The sequence below is a fragment of the Rosa rugosa genome, chromosome 3, assembly GCF_958449725.1.
Source record: "Rosa rugosa chromosome 3, drRosRugo1.1, whole genome shotgun sequence".
Taxonomy (NCBI): Eukaryota; Viridiplantae; Streptophyta; class Magnoliopsida; order Rosales; family Rosaceae; genus Rosa; species Rosa rugosa.
Genome location: NC_084822.1, coordinates 29,598,706 through 29,619,017, shown reverse-complemented (window position 1 = coordinate 29,619,017; position 20,312 = coordinate 29,598,706). Strand labels below are relative to the sequence as shown.

General features: G+C 36.1%; 1 protein-coding gene across 31 annotated transcripts; it reads left to right on the top strand.

Annotated features, from left to right (window-relative positions):
• Positions 1-1,653: 1,653 nt before the first annotated feature.
• On the top strand, positions 1,654-20,066 carry LOC133741230 (uncharacterized). 31 transcript variants are annotated; one of them, XR_009861726.1, is made up of 22 exons: positions 1,654-1,878; positions 1,987-2,052; positions 2,498-2,563; positions 2,656-2,731; positions 3,383-3,460; positions 5,323-5,414; positions 8,801-8,874; positions 9,788-9,875; positions 9,967-10,124; positions 10,371-10,413; positions 12,071-12,136; positions 14,320-14,397; positions 14,888-15,022; positions 16,049-16,173; positions 16,344-16,438; positions 16,595-16,658; positions 17,301-17,429; positions 18,053-18,135; positions 18,757-18,806; positions 18,941-19,026; positions 19,118-19,202; positions 19,698-20,066. XR_009861726.1 is itself a non-coding variant. In XM_062169163.1 (13 exons), exons 1-13 carry the CDS (start codon positions 1,780-1,782, stop codon positions 14,981-14,983), a joined length of 1,086 nt encoding a protein of 361 aa, XP_062025147.1. In that variant the 5' UTR covers positions 1,654-1,779; the 3' UTR covers positions 14,984-15,115. The 31 variants fall into 31 exon arrangements, 2 of the variants coding, with proteins under 2 accessions (XP_062025147.1, XP_062025148.1); XR_009861706.1 differs by having other exon boundaries at positions 5,317-5,414; positions 16,344-16,396; XR_009861701.1 differs by having other exon boundaries at positions 5,317-5,414; positions 16,344-16,417.
• Positions 20,067-20,312: the final 246 nt, after the last annotated feature.

The following is a 20,312-nucleotide window of genomic DNA, read 5'->3' as shown; positions in this document are numbered from 1 at the left end:
AAAGAAGGTGCTATGGGAGATGCAACCGAGATGGTGGGGGTGAAAATCATTCCTCTACCTCTACCTCTAGTACCATTTAATTTCAGTTTTGGTCGTATGAACTTAGGGCTTTGTTGAGTTTTTTAGTCTAGTTCAGAATGTTAGGTTTTGTGTTTCTAACCTTACTTTCAAAAGGTGGGTGTACTGGGGGGGGGGTGTGTGCTGAGTAGTTTGTTCTACTTTAGAATAGGTTAATTTTAGAATAGGTTAATTTGGTGTACTTTGTAAACATCTCTTTCTGACGACCCTTAGGGGTGTGTCGTTTCTTGTACTGCTTGTTGAACTTCATTAATGGATGACATCTTTTAATTAAACAAAGAAATTCAATTTACTATCGTGTACTTTATATCTAAAATTACTTTAATCCCTACTTTTTTTTTTTTTTTTGAAACAAGGTTTGGTGCAGCTGCCCTCAAACCTTCATTAATGAAACTGCTGAATGCAATGAGGAGGACGTAAAGTCTAAACCCCGAATTACATAAGTACCCAGAGTACATCCCAAATAATAATAGGAGCCTCCATTAATCTTATGTATTCAAACATGCACTAACTAGCAATGGTTGACATACTAGATATCTAGCCAATACCATTTGCTTCACAATGGTGACATATCAAAAAGATAAAACTCATATAAAGCCATAGAACCATTAAATCTGCTTTCCCACTATGCTGACCAAAACTATAACTGGCGACACTACAACATTTCATTTTGCCACTAGGATATTGCGTCCATTTGATAACAACTCAACTCCTCTCTAGGACAAACGAGGGACTTTGAGTGTAGACACAGACATTCAGCCCCACTCTTCCTATAGTAACTCTACAGGGACTTATTGTAAACAAAATACACATAAGCAATAAAAAAACTATTGAAAATAAATAAAATAGACCATAAGCCACTAGCAAAGGCCCAAGAATAGAGAACAGGCCCACATCCCAGTTTTCCCAACAGCTTGCATCTCGTGCTTTCCAACCTGTAGTGCACGCCGCCATCAGTGGCCCAAATTGGTGGTTGCAGACGTCTACTCCAAAAAACACTGCTCCACCATCGCTCCTCTCGGTCCCAACCGCAATTCTGACTCTGACCTTCATTAATGGACTAATAAAACATACACATCCGATGATGACGTCTCAAGGACGCACCGCCCGACGAGATATGCTTCACCACTCTCAAACTTTTCTTCTCCTCTCCTGAAAACTCAAAGGAAACGTGCAAAATCGCTTAAATTAGTTATAAATTTTTAATTTCATCAGAAATACTTTTACACTTCTCAATTTAATCAAATTGGTCAATTCACTAGCTAATCCAATAATTTGACTTAACTTGCTGACGTGACTTTAATAGGACCCACTTTTTTTTTCAAAGACATGGCACTAACATCAATTCCCCAATCATTTTAGGTGTTGACGTGGCAATAGCTTGCCGTCTTGGCATTTTAGCAGTCCTCAAATTAGATCCAACTCAAGATCAAGTTGGTCAAATGATATTTCTCTTCAAATCTAAATGAGATTTAAATTCTGATTCTTTAGGATATAAAAAATAAATAATTAAATTTAAAAAAAAAAAAAATTTAAATTTAAAAAAAAAAAAAAAAAAAAAAAACTCCGAAAACCTCACCACCTGCTGAAACTGCAAGTCCGAAAGCCTAAAACCCCGATTGTTGGTAGCCGTTATTCCAACAGTGACACATTCCCGCCACTCAAACCCTTCGCAATTTGCAGAAAACCAGAGATAAAGAGATGTTGAAGGCCAAGAGTTTGAGCAAAGTAGCGGTGCCGCCTTCACTCATACACAATCCTTCTCCCGCTAACATCCAATCCACTCGCCTCGCTCTCCATGTAAATCCCCCCAATTACTATATTCCTTACTCTCCTCCACCTCTTCCTAAACCCTAACCCTAACCCTAACGCTTCTGCTTTCTCCGATTCTCTTCAATTCTTCGCCAGGTTAGCGAGGATGGCTCTTCTTGTTGGCTCTACATCGCCTCCGGCTGCCAAATCTACAAGCTACAGGTACTTGCATCCCCGAATGTACGAAATTGATGCATGTCAGAGTTGAGCTCATGGTTAATTGATTAAGTGTTTAGTGTAGTCTTACTGGTGTATTACCAAATGAGTTTTAGTGTAAATCTGTTATGTAAATGAAGAACTACACCGATTACTGGCTCTATGTGATTTTGCTGGTTTCGATTCGCTGAGATATTAAGGGATGTCTAGATTAGGATTTTTTAAAAATCGAAGGAAAAAGGAATTGGATTAGCTATGTTCGAGTGCAAAACGTTTGCTTTATGCCAGTGGTTTGGAACTTTCCAATTTGTAGTTTAGAAAACAAGAATAAATATTGCTCGAGCATTTATCAAAATGTATTTGTGCTATACTCTGCTGATGTTAATGGTCAAAGTGTATGGCGGTGAAGCTAGGATCTTGTTTAATATTTTCTTTTTGTTTATAAATTAAGGTTGCGTTGGATGATTCTCTGGTCAGTGAAGGGAAAGATAGCCTTCTGATCCCTGTACACAGGCAGGTATGTGATCTAATGAAATGAAATCATGGCTGTTCACTAACCAGTACATTCTGTGTTAATTCTGTCGTCATCAATGCTCTGAGTTCTTGAAGGTTATGAACTCATTTATGGTTAATCGGTGCCCACATCGTTCAGAAATTCAGAGTATGGTGCTTGCTGAAACTGAGAGTGAGTGTATTCTGGACTCATTTATGGTTAACCTCTAGAGGATTAACTTATCACATGTTGTATTGTTTTTCATACTATCATTGTCAAATATTGGGTGCTAGGGCTTGTGTACATCTTACATACTATCATTGTCAAATATGTTTTCCATACCATGCATGGAGGGTGCATGGTACATTTCCAAAGTATGGTATGAAGGGAAAGAGGAAGGGTGGAAAATGGAAGTCGATTGTACCATGGCCCGAATATAGATCGGAAAATACGTTCAAATAGGAATGAGGCTGAGAGAAATTGCGTAAAGGAGAAAATGGCAAGAGAAAGATGCTAGGGAAACATGCATTTTGAAGGGGCATTCTGTACTTTCTTCTCATCTCAATTGAAGGAAGACTAGGAATAAATTTTCGTTGAGTAATGTTTTAGGAATGTATCATCAAATTCCAAATTGAATGATGGAGTCCTCAACATGTTTTATCATAATTCAGTAAAGTCTTTTAATGCAGGAGTTTTCATTTAGAGGCTGACTATCTCATTTCAGATAATGTAGAGAATTCTTAAGAAAATGCATGAAAATCATTTTGGATATGCATGTAATTTACTTGTAATTCAGTATCTGTCGTTTCAAAAAAAGCTTATCGGTTTGGATACACAATGCAGGCACTGGCAATTCAATGTTGGGAACTGTGGATTCTTATGGTCACCTTATTGTATCTAAACTGGACACTAATGGTGAAGGTAAGGTTTTCTTTTAGTTTTGCTATTTTGTGCTATCCTTGTTCTGGATAATGTGGTAAGATTTTGCAGAATTTATGTATATAAATAGAAAGGAAGATGACATTGGTGACCCTTCTTCATAGATGTTTCCAGGGAGTTGAATTATTCTGAGTCATACTCAACTAAATCTTTGCCTTTAAGTTTTGCATTTTTTGGATACAGGCTTTTCCTTACATGAAAACTGTAGAGGTTATTGCGTTTCTTCTAGTTTTCTTTCTTTCTTCATTTTCCTTTTATAGAGAAAAAGGACAATGCAGAAATAAGTTATCCACACACATCAATTCTTCATCTTTCTTGGAATCTCTGTTCAATTTTCTGGTTTGCCTTTAACAAGACAACCTTCTTAGTCTAAATTCTTCAACCCCTTCTTTTTTTTGTAAATATTTATTATAATTTTTTTTTTTCACAACAAATAATACAATTAAAGAGGACAACACATCCAGAACAAAGTGAAACAACAGCAAAATCCAGAAACTACACCAAATGCACTTATAAGCTGCAGACAAAACATTCTAAGACAACCTTAGACTACAACTGCCTTCCTGTCAAACAAAACATAAGAAAGACTGCAGTCTGAAATATACCAAGACAGAAGCCCATAGAGCTGAAAAAACTTTACTCTATTCCAAAGTATTCTTAGTCCAATCCCTTCAACCACATCCCACTAAGAAGGTTCTAGCAGACCGATTGTACTGAGGATGCTTCAGGTACTTGAAGCAGTAAGAAACATTATTCAGAATACTGCTACTATCAGCTTAAAGTCAAGTTGCTGGCTGAGTTTTTAGTATACAGTTCTGTTTATATTGAGGGTGTTGTGGGGTTCTGCGAATTGGTAGAAGACTGAAGTATAAATAGACCACTCTAATTCTCGGGCTGCGGTGTATTAGTTGTCATTTGGGGGATTTGTATTAAAAGAAATAGAAGGATTTTTAAGATTATACTGGTGCGGGGATTGAAGAGCTTTGGGTTAGAGTGAAGCTTTTGGCTGCTTTGTGGGCTTCTGTTTCAGCAGATCAGAAATTGTAGAATATATAATATATTGCTTGACTTGAGGGCAGTAATCTAAGCATATGGTCTTTAAGGTGCTTGTCTTTGGCTCACTAATTGTACTTGGTGGTAGAATTCGGGTCTATACTGTTTGTTTCTCTTTGATGTCCACTTGTCCACTGTTATTCACTGTGATCAATAAAATTTGTTTCTTTTCAAAAACAAAAAAGAAAAAGAAAACACTTTCTTTTGCCCTATTATCTCATATTGGAATTAGGAATCATGAAGACTCTTAACTACACTAAACTACTCTTGAAAAACTCTGCTTCATTTCCTATTATTCTAAAAATTAACTGTGAAACAACTGGCACTGAAAAACCATAAGTAACTATGGTGTAGTAACTACATATTTCAGGGGAAAAGATCTTTCCATCAAACATCTAATCTCCTTTCCCCACTCATGCATAAATACCTAACTTTTTAGCCAAATAAAAAACAAATGAATATCTACCAATTTATATGTTTTATCTTGAGATTGAGTGTCATGCAAACCTGGAGCATGTCAAGAGGCTTGTATGCATAATTTTCAATGGTCCATGGAGTGCTGTACACAGCTATTAGTAAGCTAGCATGCTTTGCCAAATGCATCAGATTTTCTACCCATGTATTCATTAGACAGATTTGATCCCCATCACCTTACCATCTGCAATAGGCATGATTGCCAATAATTTAAGGCAAAATGTTTGAAGTTTGGGTATATCACCTTCTTCCTTTCTGCTCTGTTTTGTATTGGCCATTTTAATTGTTGAGGTAACCTAATAAATTGTCAGATGTAGAGAGGCTTACTTATTCAGTATTACCTCGTGATTGCGGCATTGGAGAGAGTGGGTGGGCAGGTCTTTGCTTCAATCCAATACAATTGTCCACGGTATGATTTACTTTTCATTTTGACACTAATCTGGTTTTTGCATTCTGGTTCATCTGTGAGAAAATCAGCTGAAAATATGGAATCTGGACAAATTTGGGAAACTATAACATCAGGTGGTCTGTCTTCCATTCTTAATGAGTAAAAACATATTGCTTACACCCACATGTCATGGCTTCTTTAACTAAGCATTAGAGTGAGGCCACAAATTTACTTGTCAACTGTCAAGACTCAAGTAGCATTTTAAATCCTGCAATTACGTTTATAGATTACTTGGGACTTTTTGTACAACATGGGATAAGTGAAAATGTTGGGACACCTTGGCAATGTATCAGCAGTGCTGGGTTTAGGGTTCAGGACAGATGGGACATTTTGAAAGCAAATTTGATGTATGGGGAGTTTAACAGGAATTTATAACTAATAATGTTATCCATGAAGTATATGTTTGTTTAATCCCAAAATATTAAGAAGCTACAGAAGTGGGGGGTTTTGGCTTATCAGCTTAATTTGAAGCTTGCACAAAATGATTTCCAAAGTATTGTTTCAAGATTTAGGGAAGTGCTGGAAGGTACTATTTCACAAGATCAAGGGGCATTTGTAAAAGAGAGGCAAATTTTAGATATGATTTTAATTGAAAACGAGGTTGTAGGAAATTACAAAAAAGAAAGAAGAAGGATTAGCTTTCAGAATTGATTTTGAGAAGACCATGACCATGTAGATGGAGATTTCTTGGCTTTTTCTTTGGAACAGAAGTTCTTGGTGTTGTTCGGAAAATTAGGTAAGGGGATGTGTGAATTCAGCTAGCTTTTCAATTTTAAGTCAAGTTGTTCTACTTTTGCCTTTCTTCTTTGTTGTAGTGGTTTGGCTTGAGTTGTTGCTGGAAACAACCAATGAGATGCATATGCTAAAGAGTATGGTTCTTGGGAGGGATGAAGAGGAATCGCTCGCATGCAGTTTTCTGAGGACAGAAGTTTTCCTATCAGATGGAGATCCAAAATCTGAGAAGTTTGCTATTGATCTTAGAAGTTTTCACTACTGTCTCAGGATTGAAGATTAATAGTGGTAAACGCTCAATTGCAGGATAAATTCCCAAGGAACGGTTGAGGAGTTAGCGGTGTTTTGGGGGTAATCCAAGTGCAAGGAATTTCTGGGATCCCGTGTGGAAAATTCGGAGAAACTATTAGATGGTTGGAGAAAATGTTTTTATCTAGAGGGGTAGGACTAACTCTCATCCAATCAGTTCTATGAAGCATGCTTATCAACTATCTCCCGCCTATTGGGATTCTCAAAGATGATTGGAAGTTTGATGAGGACATTTATATGGGAAGGCATGTTGGAAGGTGACGGCAAAGGAGACCATTAGGTTAGATGGGAATTGTTGTTACAGGTGAAGGAAATAAATTATATGCTGGAATTTGGTAAAGAGAAACGCAAATCTACTAGCTATGGAGATTTCATCGGGAGAATGAGCCTCTTTGGATTGCTGTCATTAGAATTGTGGATTGCATGAAAATGGGTGGGATTCCAACATAGTGACTAGATGTCCAAAACCAATTTCCTTGGAAAGATATCTCTCAAGGAATTCCTTCTTTAGATTGTTATTGTCAGTTTGAAGTAGGAAATGGAGAGAGTGAAGGTTTGAGAAGAGTACTCGGTGGGTGAAACAAGGTTTGAAATATCTGCTGCTTTATCCTTTATTCCAGGGGTGTATATTTCATTATTTCCTCTTTCCCCAGCAATCAGCACACACGCACACATACACACACACACACCAGATATATCTGTCATTAAGACTCGGTAAATATCTGTCGTAGCTGGTATATTAAACCCTTTGGTGAAACAGCTATCTGTGGTGTTTTGCTGGCATATACAGAATATTTCATTTTCATGAGAGCCATATTGCAAACATGTGAGTAGATCCATCTTCTCCGTTGAGTTGGAAATTTGGATCTCTTTAAAATTTAAATGATCTGGAGGTGGGGAAGCTCACAGGATTATTGGCTGCTTTGGCAGTGTTATGTTGGTTCCTAATTAGCCAGTTAAAGCATTGTGGAAATTGGAGTTTTCATACAATTCTCTTTAAAATCTTATTCAATCAAATTTCTGGCTTTTCTTTCTCATTTTGGCCTCTCTCGTGCAATTTGGAATGCTGAAGTCCAAAGATACAAGTGTTAGCCAGGATTGTAGTTCATGGAAGGATGGATGCTTGTTATATGGTTCGATACTTCTTTCTTGGTGTCTCTCTCGCCAAGGTACATGATGTGTAAACAAGGTGCTAAAAGTTCAGATCACTTGCTGTATCTCTGTGGGACGATTGTTTAGGGAGACCCAAGTCCGACATTTGCCTTATTCAGTTAAATTAGTTCTTTGGTGGAGGAAAGAGGGATTATGGTTCTAAGGAGATGTGCTGTGTTTGCAATGGGTGGTGTGGATGCATAGGAGTATGGGATTTTTTTTTTTTTTTTTGTGAGCAAGAAATAGGAGGTTTTTAAGGAAACAGCGATGAAGAAGTGGGTTTTTATTGGATAAAGTCTGATTCTGGGGCTCCCTTTGGGCATTTATTCTTTTCTATTGCAGTGCTGTAGTGTTTAGTTTCTCTTTATTGTTTTAGGTAGCTGGTAGCTGTAGAGTTCTCTAATTTTTTCCCAGGACTTGCCCCCAGTATTGTATTGGTTCTCTTGTTCATTTTGATGAAAGTTCGTTTCCTACCGAAAAAGATAAATCTATGAAAAGCATTGCTTGGAGGGTGCAAAACGTAATTATCCCCAAGTGTATTTTTTTTTTGGTTGTTTGACATTTACTATCAATTTGATAATCAGATAATTAAGGTTTTCTTCGAATATTTTCTATTCAAATGAAACCTTGTATTTGAAAGTATACTATGTAATCAGTTAATCAGTAACATTTCATTTTCTTAATACCTTTTTGGTCAGGAGGGTTTTTTATTGTTCTTTCACGTCAATAAATTTTTATTTTTTCTCAGACTTCCCCTATCATTATGCTCTTTGAGGTACATGCCCAAATCAGTATAGAATTTAAAGTTACAATAATTAAAAAATAAAAAATAAAATAAAATAAAAAAACAGATGTGGAATTGTAGGCCCAAGTCCCCACTTTTATTCAGAGAAGCTGGGTATACAGGAGAACAAATGAAGAGCTGAATACTAGTAGAAAATTACATAGTACATAAAACATGAAAAGAGGCATGTTTATTAGTGCTGTGGAGATGTCGTTCTTGTACTAAGAACGAATGAGCAGAACAGATGTGCTTCCTTCTGCCCATCCTTTCTGAGCATTTAATTCAATGAGAGTTGGGAGACTATGATTTGTTCTCCGGTTAGTTTTCCTACCCTATATTTCGGTATCACACTTATGGTGTTTTATTGCAGGCAGCTGTTGCACGTAGCTTCTGCAAAACCATTGATGTTTATGACCAGGATATCCACGTTAGGACATTATGTACGTAAGTGTTACATGTTACATGTGGTGCCTGAATAGTTCATTTTTTATTTCTTGAGGAAATTACCATCAGTCTATAAAATTTAAATTTTATTTGCATTACTGTAATCTGTAATAGTCAAAACCTGGAAAATTTATACAAATCACTTAAAAATTGTAAATGTCATGTTCTGAGGGAGTTCAAAACTTTAGTGCAAGGCATATTTTTAAAAATTGTAATACCATCTCACAACAAAATGGTACCCTGATCCCTGCTTGTCGATCACATATTTTTATATGATTTTGTTCAGCATAATGCAATACGAACTAATCAACAAATAGCGATATCTATATGATCAGTACTGTTTTGGAATAATCTAAGACGAAATATTAATGGGTGTTTTTCTCACTGCATAATGTTTCCGTAGTGATAAAACATTTAAATTTTAAAATTAGCTACAGACTTCACTGTAATCACTGTGATGGTTTAATTTGCTTCCTTATGCATTTGGTATCTCGTTTGCTCTTATCCTCAATCTTTTCATTCTCTGGGATCTATTGAGACAATTATTCTCCAGAAACTACTAATTGGAGTAATTGCAGATATTGCTGTCAATGACATTCATCTTCTTAATTTTTCTTCTCCAATTGGTCTATCAGTCTTCCATGACCAGTAAATAAAGATGTTTCTTAGTTGATTGCATATGTGATTTTTTTTTTTTTTTTTTCTTTTGCACTTTCCCACAAATATCAATCTACGTTAAGGGTTGACTGGTGAAAGCTATATTCAACTTATGTTTTGCAGCTATTCAGAAAACCTATATGTGCCACTCAAGATTTTTATTGAGTTTTCAGTAAAGTTGTCTGGGACTACATATATGTGATACTGTGAAACTATCTTTCTGAAACCTTTTCTGTTGCTAACGTTGCAATCTTAGACTCTTGTATCCAACATCACTGAGCTTCATGCAAAGTTCGCGTTATGGAAATGAAAGTTCTATATTAGCTGTCACTGAAGGTTGCCAGGTTGAGCCTACTTTTATCGTATACTATTACAAAACTTTATTCTTCAGTTATTTGCTTAAATTCCTCAGCTTTGTCTGTGGAATAACTGTAGCTGAGTATATGGGACTTGAGAATGAAAGAAAATGGCGGCTGTCTACAACGAATATGTGGTTCCCTTGGTGATGTCTTCTACACTGTATGCAGTTCCTCAACTGGAAATATTGCAGTCGGTGGAGCTGATCGTACAGTGACAATCTATGATCCTCGCAGGTTGGTATCATTTGGTTCAATAATCATGTCCGGGTCATCATATGTACTTTTGTTAGTCTGTGATTCTCTTTCGTTATGTTAAAGATATGGAATGCAATTATACTCTGATCTTTAGGATTTGATGATTTTCTTTGGCTCCATTTGGTATTCAGAAGTTGAGGAAACTAGTTTTTTATTTATTTATTTTTGTTTTCAACTTGACTATGCAAATTGAGAACTAAACCTGGTATCTGATATTTGATGCAGATGGGCATCACTATCAAGATGGGTGAACTGCTCGAAATATGAGGTCAGTCAACTACTTCCTCCTCAGAAACTCTTATACTGCTTTAAAAAAAGTTTGAAGCATAATTAAAGTTATTTTCAGCATCATTTAAAAATGATTCGTCTGGCATTTTATGTTGTGAAACCACAGAACTCTGTTCATTCTTTCTCTTACTGTCTTTGAATGGCAATAGGTTGCACTATCATGTTAGTTTATGTGCATTGACATTTCAATATCTGGCTTGCAACTACAAAAATTAAGACTCAGATTTTTGTTTTCTACCAAGAAAAAGATCCCAGACCCCAGCCATTCACCTGCCGAATTGTTGCTACGTGGAAAGCCTCTACGTGCAGCCTGAATAAGTTGATTTTGCAGTAAAAAAGAATGTTGATTCTTGTAAGAGATTTAGGCCGCGTTTGTTTCAACAGATAAAGAGTTTGAATAGGAAAATTTAAATCCAATCTGGGAAGTACTCATGTTTGGAAGCCCAGATAGTTTTCAGCTGGATTTCTTAATTCTTGTCAGGTATGGATAACCAATCTTGTTAGAAAGGTAAGTTATAATTTATCTGACTAAAACGCCTGAAGTTCTACATCTTGGTTTCCAACCACGACGAGAACTGAACATTTGTCTCCAACTCATCCAGTTCTCATCGCAACCTCTCATCATGTTCCTCCTCTTCTTTTTCTTCAATTTACTTCTTTCTGGTAGTTCTCCACTGATTTCTCCAGTATCTGATGCATCTCCGCCGATATGCAGATGGTGAATTCGACCTCTGCTATTTTTGTTTCCAGCAAGAAGTCAAGAACTCGTCGGCTAAAATCCGGCAATATTCGGCCATCTCCGACCTCCATTACATCTGTATTCTTCCTCCCCTTGCATCTGTGTTCTTCATCTCCAGCCGTCAATGCGAAGCTCGCGCTCTGTTACTGTGGAATTCCATTAAGAATTTAAGATGCAGCCTCCCTCAACTGCAATTCAATTGATCTTTTCATTAATGGAATTGCAAACCCCAAACAATCCCAATTCTTCTGAGCTATCAATCTCTCACGCGTTTTCTCTTCTCACTGTTTTTTTTTTTTTTGCTTTGGTTTTCAGGAAAAGGAAGTATTCCATTCCTACTCAAAATCCACTCTAACAAACAAAGTGTAAGGTTACGGAGTCCTTATCCAATCTAATCTGATTTCAATCCAATCCTATTCTGTATCTCATTCCAATCCAATCTGTGTAGCCAAACGTGGCCTTAGGGTTTGTTTGAGCTATCATATGTCATTTTGCAATCAGTTTTGCCACAGCACCTGCTGCACAAAACAGACTGTTTATTTTGTATTTGAAGTTGATAATGATAATGATAATGACTGGACGTCTGGAACTTTTGAAACTACTTATTCTTCATCTGTAAATGTCATTAACGGTCTTGCCTATAGACCTTACTACAGGTCTCTGACTACCACCTCATGCTTTAGAGATCTCCCAGGTTCATTACCATGTTATCTGACAATCTCATTTATGAAACTGATGTAATCACTATTTCAGGGTGAAGTGTGTCATAAAAAGGTCAAAACAAAGTTAATAAGTGGAAGTTAATAGTTGGCAACATGCTTAGATAATGAATATAGTGAACTACCATTGTTTTTGTTCAACCTACCGAGTTTTCTTTGTTGTTTCATTCTTTGTGCAGATAACTGGACTTGCTTTCTCTTCAGTTGACTCCAACCATATCTATATACAAGGGGTTGATTACGAGGTGATTGCCTCTGTTTTTTTCTTTAACTTGTAAGGTCTTAATGATGATGTCCTTTTTTGCTTGATTACTTGTTTTAAATGGTAACTTCATTTTTTAGGCAATTTTCTTCTCATAATAACCCACTCGATACATGGAGGTTAAATTATTTTCAGAGGAAAACTTTCTTTCTTACTTTGTTCTGAACATGACTAACTTTCAAACTGCTGGTCCTATGGTTCTTATAGCCTCACAAGGGGAATCATATTTCATATCACAAAATTATAGGGTGGATCAACATAAGGCAGTGATTTTTTTCTGTTGTTGTCCGTACATCTATCCAAGTAATAGATGCTATATCGTTTATTCTTGGGGATTTGAGGATACCATCTGCTTGCTCTGCCTTCCTAAATTGACCTCAAAGAAGTTGCTTATTCTGCAGCATTGATTCTGGCTGTCTAGCTCAGTTTAGTATGTATTTATGTGATATCTCAATTGAACGATTGTCTAGAAAAGTAAGAGATCCTGTCAGTAACAGATAGAAAATCTGTCGATTTTAGTTTAGTACTTCACTTTTTAGATAAAATGATAACAGTAATTAAAATACTTATAGGATGCACTGAAAGTTTGATTTCCGAGGCTATTCCATTAACAAGATGGATCCGTGTTACTGAAGGGTGTTTTCTTTGCCAAGTGAAAGGCATAGAGCTTTTTAGGGAGGAAGATGGCTAAAGTGCTTCATAGGTGTGGTGCAGCTTTCTTGCTGTCATATGGGAACAAGAGAATCTTTGAATATTATTGTGAACGGGGTGAAGGAATTGCGGGTTAAAGTTTGATCTTGGTCAACTTTTTTGGGCTTCTATATCTCGGGAACGTGATGAGGTTTCTCTGACACCTAAATTATTAAACTGGAGAATAGTTGTTAGCTAGTTTTGTCATTCCAGGTGTTTAGTAGTGAGTTATCTTGTTGTTATCCTATATGTGACAATGTAGGCTTTAGATGGTCATATCTTGTCCACTGTCTTGTATGAAGAAAATCTTATTCTAGAAGAGAAAGGAAAGTTGGGAGACACAACCAACCTCAGCATTAAGTCCTCCTAGGTTTGGACTTTCTAAGGGTGCCAAGTGAATGACCCCAAGGGAGCCCTTAGATTTGCTTCAATAGTATGAATGTAGCTGACACGTTCAGTTTTCTTCTAATGACAAATACTTGTGGGTTTGGGAGAGGCCCAAATATTTCAAGTAGGTGGAATGAAAAAGTGTTGGATAATGGGAGAAAGGAAACCTAGGTTCTTATGCTTGGGGAAAAATTGGCAGCAAATATATGGGAATTCATCCTGGAGGACAACAGCATAGTTTACCATTCCTGCTGTCATAACTGAACCTTTTACATTTGTATTACCTAACCAACATGGTTGTACACCTATCAGAAGCACATATTAACCTTAAAAGTCAAGATTATGAGGTAACTCCGTGTGACACATCACTATAGTGTCACAGTGGCCTTTTTGGACAGTATTTGTGAAGGTTGCCTTATAAGATCCATCAGATTATGATTAAGGAAGTCAATATCAAGCTATTACAGATTAGTTAGTATTAGTAATTGCAATGGAAATAGGGTTGAAGAAACTGAAGAGTGGAACATTTTAGAGCTTTGTTATAGCATAAGATTGATAACAAGGTAATGGTTCTAAAATGCTCCCACTCGGTAGTTAATTTACTGTTCAAGAGGCTGCCTAGAGGAAATAGTGTAATCTTGTCTAACAATTTCCCTCTTATTAATAAGCCTGCTGTAATATTGGTCGTGTCAAAATTACCTCATGCAATTGCTCATCCATGCTCAGCAGTGTCATGACTCATAGCAGGTTCTGCAATTATAAAAAGTATATAATGATAATAACAGGTATGGTAGGAAATCAACACCTGGCCCCAGTTGCCTATGAAACTCAATTTGTTCTGTGCAGTTTGATTGCTACAAGCTATAAGTTCATGTAACATTGGCAACAATACATTTTTATGATAAGCGTTGCTCTTCAAAGTTTTATTAGCTTTTTAGCAAATGCTTTTAAACTTAATAGAAGCATGACTGATGTTACTCTGGCTCTCTTGTTGTACTGATTTACCATTATCCTCATAGAACACCCTTTTTTTGTTTTTGACTTGTTACTCTCGATTCTCATTGCTTCACCTTAAGGCCATGTTTGCAGGTCTTCTGTGGAGACTGGAAAAGAAACAGCAAGTTATTTTCCTTTAGAGGAGATTCAAATTGGCTTGGTTTTAGCAAGGTAATACTTACTTCTATAATATTCAAGATATTTATAGGCTGCTCTATCTTAGTCTAATTTTATTGTCCTTTCAACCAAATGCCAAAATTGGCTCAATTAATTATGTTTTATCTCTGGTTGAACATCTCATGTGGTCTAATGAAACAAATCAATTTCGATGGAATTGGTTTCTACTTCCGATTAATGGTCAGCCTTGTTATTTTGATTTCTGTTATTTGAATTTAGACACTACTAACAGTTGGATATGAGATTTGAGTTTCTGTTTACAAAGAGAGAGAATCTACATAGTATTTGAAGTCTGTATAAGCATGGAGCAAAGTGCAGATTATTAAAATTTAAGTTTTTGGACCTTAGCAAACCAAGATGTTTCTTTTAACTTAGCTAGGTCTACATCAAATTAGGTGCTCTTCTATTCTATACAGTGACAGCTTGACAAATTGAAAATACATAATTGCCAGAGCAAATCACTAACTTCTTCATGTTATTGCAGTGCCAGAACAGTGATGTTGTCGGTGGATGGTGTGACTCGGGTAGCATCTTTGTGGCTAATGTTGTAGCTGAAGAGGGTGAAACAATGTTTCGCTGATGAATTTCCCTAGTGCTTGTTCAAGCATCTCTCATCTATGTAAGATAAATTTTACTACTATGCAGTATTACACTTCAAAACTCTTTGTATAATACTTTGACATGATAATAACAGATTGGATATTTTGAGTCTTATGGGAGTACTACTTTGTTCTTGACCCAGGGAGGCATCATATAATCATTATATGGGTCTTCCTGTGGTCTCATCTTGATTTTCTTTTGGAGTAAAATGGTGATTGCTAGATTCTTAACTTTTGTATTGGTGGGGACTAAAGCCCCATATCTACAAGCTTGGAGCTACTTATGCATTAAGATTTGGGTTTTTGTTTGTTTGGCAAGTTAAGAGCTGCTGGCTACTGGCAAAGGAACGTGTGGTGTTATCCCTACTTTGATGTCTTAAGAACTTGATCTAGAAGTCAAGGGTCAAGATATCTGGCAAGGACGCAAGGTTAATTGTTATAGTATGGCTAGTTGACCCTGCTGTTGTCTGGTTGGGGAGCTTCTGGGTATGGTTGGTGTGGCCATTTGGGTTAGTTAGGAGAGAGACCTGCCTAAAAGCCAATTCCAAATTGAACGATTTTAAATGGGATCTGCTATTTTGTTTTCTCGAGGTTGTGGATAAGTTTAAGATGCCTATCTTTGTATTGTTTTCGATTACAAAATAAAAAATAAGGCTATAAACAGTCTCTGCTATAACAACCTACACCCTAAACTATCCAAAGATGAGCTTGAAATGCTTGTATTGCCTCCATGCAACCAACTTGAAATATTCAAAGAATGACAAATATTAAGTAGAGCATCCGCCAAAAAATGACTATTGTATCAAAAATGAACATCTTTGGAAAAGTCTAAAGAAAATGAACATTTTTGGATAGAGTGTGATTTGGTCTATGCACTTTTACACACATTTTAACACGCAAGTATTTGATGTGCCATATTTACTATAAACCAAAGATGAGTTAGTGTTCACTCAAGCCCGAAATGAAGTGACGCTTTTGCCCTTGCATTTTCCTTCAATTACAATTTGCCATTCTTCTATAACGTTCTTATCTCCTGCCACCTGTAGGTTCTACACTATCAACACAGACAGAGGGCCTCATCTTTTGGGTTTTGGTTATTTGCTCGACCCAGAGAGAGATGGAGTGAAGTAAATAGGAAGAAAGGAGAGAAGACGAGGCCATCCCTTCAAAAGTAAGCGAAACCCTCACTCCCCAAAGCTTAATTTCACTGCAAATCACTCATCTTTTTTTTTTTTTTTTCTGGATTGATTGATTGATTGGGAATTGGGTTCCTTAATTTCTTTGCGAAGAATTCTTCTTTTTTTTTTGGATGGATTGATTGATTGGGAATTGGGTTTTCAGTGTCCATCGCTAGGGTGGAGTTTGCCAGTGGAGGCTTAATCGTGGACACCAAGGTGTTCTATTGGCCAAGAAAGGTCTTTTGCTATGGATTTCCGGTATTTGTGTAGATTTGGATCCTTCTCAGCTTTGCTGATTAAAATTTTTCGGTGAAGGATTGGATTTAGGTTTATGTTTTGGTGAATAGATATTTGGTTCTTTGGCCTTTTCTTTCTCTAAATTTTCCTAAACGATATGTATTGATATTTTTGCAGTGTGCTTAGCTTTGCTGATTGAAGAAGATGAATGGGAAAATGAGCTCTTCTTCAACTTCAGAAGGTATTCTAATTGGGAAGTTTGTTGCTTCCTTCGGTTTCAAGCTTTTACTGATATCTTAGAATTTATTGGGTGTGAATGCTTTAGTAATTGCATTATTATTGCTTTTTAACTTTGATTTTATGCTTCTTTTGGTTTTACTGTTTTTGCTTAAGTTTGTTCCTTTCTTTTATCACTTTGCTTATGATTTACCAAATGATAATTCACACTTTTCATATTACATTGTTGGTATCAAAATGACAGAAGGGATTGCTTCTATTTAATTGACTATTTTATTTTTCGAGTCTAACATGGAAGTAATACACAAACTCAAAGGAATGAACACAGGGATTTTTTATTTTTATCCCGTACTGAAGGAATAAAGGTTAAATAAGAAAACATGGTATAATTGAAACTTACTATGAATTCAGTTGAAGGACCTTATATGTTTCCAAAGAGTTATACACAAGATGCAACAATGACCAAGTTTCCTTAGTTCATAACAAGTGAAATTTGAGAAAAAAGTTTAGATTGTTAAATCAAAATAACCAGAGGAGCAGAAGTACCAGTGCACAGAGAGTATCAATGTTGACATACAAAATTGAACATGATGGGTTCATAGGGAAACTAAGATTGACTGGGTCAAATTTCAAAATATTGAATCAGAAAGTGAAAGATAAGATTGAAAAGAAGAGGGGGGCTTACCAAAATTAGGGGTTTAAGACAAAGCAAGCAAGCAAGCACCCTGATCACACTGACTGGGGATCTCACTCATTGATATGGCCATTACCTAAGGTATCTACCTGTTATTAAGTTTTTTTTTTTTGTGCATTTCTTTGTTTCACAGTAATTGCAAGTTACTTTAGATTGAACTGCATTGTTATCTTTGAGTAACAATTCATGCAATTATGGGAACTAAGTTCTCAATCTTGCTACTTTTCATTTCGAATTTTAAGATCACTACTCAAATTCCTCAATTTTTTTATTTATCTTGCTTGCTTCCTGGGTTCATAAAGTAATTGCTCCTGTTTTTGGTTTTGGTTTTGGTTTGTGGGATCTGTGATATTTTGCTATTGCATACAAGTCATCAATGAATGAATCAAAAGTTAGAAAGAAAAGAGAGATGGAATCAGTTTTGGTGGTGCATTATTCTGTGGCTTATATTCTATCTTTTTCTCACTTTGTTTCTCAATTGCATGAATATGTTTTTCAATGCAAAAACCTTTTTTTTTTCCCCAATAATGATTCATGGCCTTTTGAATGGGAGATATTGATTTTAATTGAATAGTGTGTGAAACTTAGTTGGGGTTGAAATGAAGGAATAAATGAATCCAATCTTAAGCTAGCTTTTGTTCCTTTTTTTTTTTTTTTTCCCAACCCTGGTTGAATATCGTTTCTGAGGATTCTGTTTCTTTTAGGTCTCCATTGTTTTCACCTGTCATGAGTCAGTAGCTGACCCTGCAGCACTCAAATCAAATTGCCTAATTGTACAGCTGATTCTGTGAGTTAATTTCTCTTTAACTTCTTTATTTATTTTTTTTATTTTTTTTTTCAGATCTGTGATTGGTTTTCTTGCATGGTTGAATTTGAAAGGTTGGAAATTCGTTAGTAAGGGGAATTTTTGGGTGTGTAGTTGAATAATTGTATAGTTGAAGTTTAGGATATAGAGGTAGATATGACTGTCACTATTTCGAGCAAATCTGTGTTGCTTTCTTCAGTTCACGATAGTATTGGCATCATGCGGGTCATAGTCCTTTTCAGGCCCCAAATAAAAATTTAGATGGGTTTCATTTTTGACGTGATTGTTATCATGTTGAATAAGATTGTTAACTCAATATTATATTAGAATAGCCTAAATGTGCTTATTCAAAACTAAGCATTAACGAGCAAGACAAGGCCGTTACTGTAGATAGGTGAATCATGTAGCTATTGGAATGCATATAGAAACAAGAATTATTTGAAGTTTAAAAAAATGCACACCAATAGATCAAATCAATTCCTATGCATGGTATTTTTGTTCTTCCCTTCTGTTTTCAAATGGTTGGTTTTAACTGTTGTGTATGGTTGTGTTTCTGACAAGGCCATGTCTCTGGTTTCAGTTCTAATCTTTCTTATGTTTCAGCCTGCAAAGATGCATTCTTATGCTTAAAACGGTTGCTACCTTGAGGAGAGGTAATTGATTTTTGATATAGTAAGGGAATCAACCATTTGAATTATGAAGGTTGTAAATAGTCAGAGTCTAACTGAACTTTTGACATGAATGCTTTACCACATGTTTGACAAGCTATTTTTTACGATGATCTTAGATGCAGCTGCTCAGGAGCTGATGTGTGCCTGGAATGCTGGCCGCTTATGACAATTGCTATTAAAGTGATTGACACTGCCTTTTGAGGTAGGAATATTTTTTCCATTGGCATCTGATCTATATGTTGTTAGAACTTAAAACCCTTGAATTTTCACTTTTGTGAACTTCTTTTCTGCAGATGACTTTGGTTTCAATGACATTCTTTGGGTATACAGTGGCCGACATGGTGTTCACTATTGGGTTTGTGATGAGAAAGCTGGAAGGTAAATCACTCGGTAGTACTTTTGGTCTCTAAGATATGTCATGACACTTAAGAGCAGCTATTACTGACATTTTCGTGTCTAAAAGGTGGTATTGTACTTCAAACTCTTTTGGGTTAAAAGACATCTGATATGTTATCCGATTTTGTAAAAGTCGTTAACGATTAGCCCTGCTCTTTATCAATTCCTTTAGAGTTGTGAGAATCTGTATTCAATATTTGCAATATGACTTGCTTATGATTCAGCTTGCATTAGCTTAGATTTTTGGGGTAGACCAAGATGTTGCATTGAAACTACTGGGATATGAAAGATCATTCGAACCTCTCGAAGATAAGGCTCTTACACAGTCATTAATTCCTACATCGAAAAAATTGATGCTGATGTTGTGAAATTAAGTAAAAGAAAGAAGTACTACACATAAAACGACTACATGCTCTGATTGAGAAATTGAATATGTAGAGGAAGCCAAGACTGTAACTTTCTTTCTATTTATTGCAGGAACACAGTGTAGAGAGTTAGAGAATTAGTTCAGTGGGGGATTTTTAGATTGTGAGCACATGCAGAGGACGTTAGCCAAGGAATTTCAACACATGAAATCTAAGTATGCAAAGGTTTAGAGAATTGATTACTATAGCTTTGGTGATTGTTATCTCCCTGTCTTATGAATGTTGGTTCTCTACTAATTTTTATTTTTAGATCGGAGGTTTTTGTACTTGACATCTTTTTATTGCAACTGGATATTAGGTGGTATTGTTTTCTGACCATAATTCCGTCTTTGGATTTGTTTTAGATTGGTTTCTAGGTATAGGTACTTCCATGTACTTTTTTGAACAATCAGTTACATTATTTTTGTAATCTTGGCTTCTACATCATCTTTTTTCCTTTTATTTTTCTTTTTGGGGTTCCTATTTCATTATACACTTGAATTCAGAAATATGTACAAGAAAATTCAGACAAAACATAATAATGTTGGATTAGAAACACCGCGACAAGCAAACAAACCCGCAGCATCGCGCGGGCTATCTTGCTAGTCAATACAAGATTCTAGACACATTTACAAGAAACTCACTGAATAGAGAACTCTCCCCGTTAAGTAGATGTCATCTTCTGCAG